Here is a 4646-nt window from a genome sequence, read left to right as displayed (position 1 = left end):
TTAATAAGTGATTTGTTGATTGACTGGGAAATTAATCATAGCAACTTCCATCCATCCATCCATCTTCTCCCGCTTATCAGTGGTCGGGTCGCGGAGGTAGCAGTTCCAGCAGAGAGCCCCAAACTTTCTTTTCCCTGGCCACATCAACCAGCTCTGATTGGGGGATCCCAAGGCGCTCCCAGGCCAGCGAAGAGATATAATCCCTCCATCTGGTTCTAGGTCTACCCCTTGGTCTCTTCCCAGCTGGACGTGCCTNGTGTGCCTTGGGCAGTCTCCGCGACCCGACCACTGATAAGCGGGAGAAGATGGATGGATGGATGGATGGAAGTTGCTATGATTAATTTCCCAGTCAATCAACAAATCACTTATTAAAACACTACGGTGCTTATGCCACTTTCCTGTTGCCATTTAAATTATTTTTTATTGTACTGTTGCCGGTATTATTATCATCATTTTATTTTTTGAAATCTATTTAGTATGCCATACAGAGGAACACATAGTCAGATTTTTGCTGATTTATCCAAAACTGACTCAAAACAAAAAAATAACGTAACATGCATCATGTTTCTATAAAAGTATAATCGTCAAGCTCAGCTGCAACTGAATATTAAGTTCTGAGATTTGATACTTCTTACCTAAACACTAAGACTGTCCACATGTTTGAATCTTTGACTTTTTATTCAAAGAAGCTTTGATGCCCCACTTGCCAGTCACTCAACATTATCTATGGCAAACATGGATTCTCTTTCTTATTTATTAACCCTTCGCAGAAGAATCCAGGAGCCACCTCATCTTCATCCTCTCTAGTTTTCTACCTCTTCATATCGAGATTCTGCTGGAAATGGACTTCCCTTTTTTGCACACGATCTGTCCAACATCATGCATGAGACTGCACGTAAACAAAAAGAGAAACTGTGGTTTGGTTAGGTCTTGTTACGCGCGCGCGCGTGTGTGTGTGTGTGTGTGTGTGTGTGTGTGTGTGTGTGTGTGTGTGTGTGTGTGTGTGTGTGTGTGTGTGTGTGTGTGTGTGTGTGTGTGTGTGTGTGTGTTTCATGGTATGTCTTTGCTTCTTGCTGTAATATCTTAGCCAATTCTGCCCTGCAAAAACATAATCTTGAAAAGGTTTTAGTCATGGAGTTTTCCAATCAAGGCTCTTCTTTCACAATAATGTAGGCTTTATTAAAGGCTTTATCATTTGCTTTATTGGCATTGATATGCATTCTCAGATTTTAAAGTTGGGTGACTCATCTAAGAAGCCGAGGAGCCACCAGCCCCTCCTCATCCTCTCTAGTTTTCTACATCTTTGTGACCTGCGTCTCCTCTGCCTGGAAATGGACTCCACCTGCAGCCCTGGTTTTGCACACGATCACTTCTACTATCTGTCTGCAAAACCACGAGTGAGACTGCACGTGAACGAAAGAGAAAGAGTGGGTTGGTTAAGCCTGATTACAGTCATATGTGTGTGTGTGTGTGTGTGTGTGTTTGTGTGTGTGTGTCGTTGTCACCTGCAGACAGGGGTAAAAGATAAATGCTTTCTTTCAGCCTGTGTGGCAGGTAGAGCACAAAGAATAATTAGATTTCTCCTCCCGTCTCCCTGATGTCTTCCCACTCTCCGTTTTCTCATCTGCCTGAAAATCATCTGCTCAACCCTCTTTGTTTCCAAAAAAATAAACTCTTCCACCTTCCCAAAATCCAAACCATAAAACACAAAACATTTGCATCAGAGAACACAAACTGTTCTCTGTGTTTCTGCGCTCAGGTCAGGAGGATGTTGCAAGAATGTGGCAACAACAAGAAATTGTCTCTGGCAAACCGCTCAACCTAAACCCAGCAGGCCGTTACCATGCCAACCATATGGGATGTTAGCCCACCTTGTGACGGCGCCCGAGATGATGGACGATCAGCGCCCCCCTCCCCTCTCTCTGGGGGTGTGGTCCTATGTGGGCTGGTCAATGGAGTCTGGAGGAGGAAAAGAAAGAGAAAAATAAGTTTGTGCTTAACAGTGCATGTTCATCAGAGGATATTAATGAATAACAAGCAGCATTATTAATCAGCGGCCCGAAGACTCGTGCACAGGAAGCTGCGTTAACGGCTTAATGAGCAGGAGGGAGTCGACGTGCTTTTGTCTTCATTGTGGCAGCACGCGTACAGTGGAAACACACCATGGCTCCTGTGCATTTGCATTAACACACATACTGCTTCCACAGCCAGACCAACTGCTGACACACATACACACACGAAAAAGGGATGTTGAGACAAGTTTTACAGGAAGCCAAACCGAAGAAACCTGAAAGCAACGACTCCACAATTCAGCCAATTTGCTTTAACAATCAAATGTAAAAGAGAGTGCTTTTCCACTAAATGTCCTGATCCATACAACTTGATTTAAACGTCAAGCCTTTATTGGCAAATATCTCTCATGCTTTGTGGACTCGGAGCAAGATTACCAAAACAGACTATTAGGCTAAATCACCGCTCTAATCCCAAAAGCACATAATAGGCTAATTTGTGTCCATTTCGATCCTGATAAGAAACAATGTGTGTGAGTGTGAGTGAGTGTGTGTTCTGGCCATGCAGAGTTGTTGCTCAAGTGTCTGTCTGAACAATCATAAGAGTGTGTCCCTTGGGGGTAAAGAGTGCGTAACCATGGAGAATGCTGGGCGTTTCCATGACACCCTGTCATCAGTGGAGCACGCTGCCAGTATGTCTCATGTTCATCTGTCACTGTGTGCGTGCGTGTGTGTGTGTGTGTGTGTGTTTGTGTTTGTGTTTGTAAATAATATGTGTGTGTGTGTGTGTGTTTGCATGCTGGCATGATAGGGGTTACTTTAATGTTTATTACCAGCATGTGTGAGAGCGCGTGTGGTTTGGTTTATAAGTACATATCTGGACACGCCTATACGCGTGTGTGTGTGTGTGTGTGTGTGTGTGTGTGTGTGTGTGCGTGTGCGTGTGTGCGTGTGTGTGTGTGGCGGACTAAATGCCCAGCTTGCCGATGTTGTACAGTATATGTTTACATGTGTGTTTGTGTGTGTGTATGTGTTAGTGCACAATTCACCGTCAGTGACCTGACCGCTGGCTGCACCCATGATTGGGAGCAGATGGGGGCTGTACGTGTGTGTGTGTGTGTGTGTGTGTGTGTGTGTGTGTGTGTGTGTGTGTGTGTGTGTGTGTGTGTGTGTGTGTGTGTGTGTGTGTGCGGACTAAATGCTGAGACTGCCAAGGCACACNGTTGCTGCCGGAGCCTAAGAAACTCCACCGGCGGTCATACGATGGCTTAAGATGCCCTCACGAATGTCCCGATGTTGCTACGATCAGAGCTGAATTTGAATTCAAATTCAGCTCTGATCGTAGCAACATCGGGACATTCGTGAGGGCATCTTAAGCCATCGTATGACCGCCGGTGGAGTTTCTTAGGCTCCGGCAGCAACTTCGTGAGCGGTGGCAAAAATCTTTGGCATGCTAAAAAATTGCCCAAGGACCTTGCGAAGGTTCATTTTCGTGTTGAATTTGTGTGTCAATCTTGCCATTCGTAAGGCCATCGTGAGGGCATCGTGAGGGCATCTTGTTATCATCGGTGCCATCGGGCATTCGCCTCGATCAGAGTGAGGGTGAATGCACCGATGATAACACGAAGATGACACGACTTGACAAGATGCCCTCACGAGTGCCTTACGAAGTTGCTGCCGGAGCCTGAGAAAGTCCACCAGCGGTCATACGATGGCCTAAGATGCCCTCACGAATGGCCCCATGTTACTACGATCAGAGCCGAATTTGAACATTTCCTTTATCGTGTGTCCATCGGGTGTCAACTTTGGGACAGTGTGACAGGGGCTCTAGGAGTAGTCAACTAACAAAGGTTAACTGTTTTTATAACCTGAGGCCTTCTCTGAACTTCCTCTAACCTCGGTGTCAGCTCACTTAAAATTAATACACCCATTGATAATTCAGAACGACCACTGTCGCTCTAACTCTGGGTGACCCAACTCAGTAACACACATAGCTTACCATCCATCCATCTTCTCCCGCTTATCCGTGGTCGGGTCGCGGGGGTATCAGTTCCAACAGAGAGCCCCAAACTTTCTTTTCCCTGGCCACATCAACCAGCTCTGACTGGGGGATCCCAAGGCGCTCCCAGGCCAGCGAAGATATATAATCCCTACCCCTTGGTCTCTTCCCAGCTGGACGTGCCTGGAACACCTCCCTAGGGAGGCGCCCAGGTGGCATCCTAACTAGGTGCCCGAACCACCTCAACTGGCTTCCACTCCGAGTCCCTCCCGGATGACTGAACTTCTCACCTTATCCCTAAGGGAGACACCAGCCACCCTGCGGAGAAAACCCATCTCGGCCGCTTGTACCCGCGATCTCGTTCTTTCGGTCATGACCCATCCTTCATGACCATAGGTGAGGGTAGGAAGGGAAATGGCCCGGTAGACAGAGAGCTTTGCCTTCTGGCTCAGCTCCCTTTTCGTCACTACGGTGCGGTAAAGAGAATGTAGTACCGCTCCTGCTGCTCCGATTCTCTGACCCATCTCACGCTCCATTGTTCCCTCACTCGAGAACAAGACCCCGAGATACTTGAACTCCTTCACTTGGGGTAAGGACTCATTCCCTACTTGGAGTGGACAGTCCATCGGTTTCCTGCT

General features: G+C 47.0%; 1 protein-coding gene across 1 annotated transcript in view; it reads right to left on the bottom strand.

Moving 5' to 3' along the window:
- LOC104951721 (nuclear receptor coactivator 3-like) overlaps positions 1-4646 on the bottom strand; it is a 23207-nt gene that overhangs the window by 15028 nt on the left and 3533 nt on the right. The window contains exon 5 of the mRNA XM_010778452.1: positions 1872-1959. Within this exon, the coding sequence (XP_010776754.1) occupies positions 1872-1959 (88 nt within the window). The remainder of the gene's footprint in view (positions 1-1871; positions 1960-4646) is intronic.

The sequence above is a fragment of the Notothenia coriiceps genome, unplaced genomic scaffold (genome assembly GCF_000735185.1).
Source record: "Notothenia coriiceps isolate Sejong01 unplaced genomic scaffold, NC01 NC01_scaffold00019001, whole genome shotgun sequence".
Lineage (NCBI taxonomy): Eukaryota > Metazoa > Chordata > Actinopteri > Perciformes > Nototheniidae > Notothenia > Notothenia coriiceps.
The sequence above is the reverse complement of the archived record's forward strand: the minus strand, read 5'-3'. Positions and strand labels throughout refer to the sequence as shown.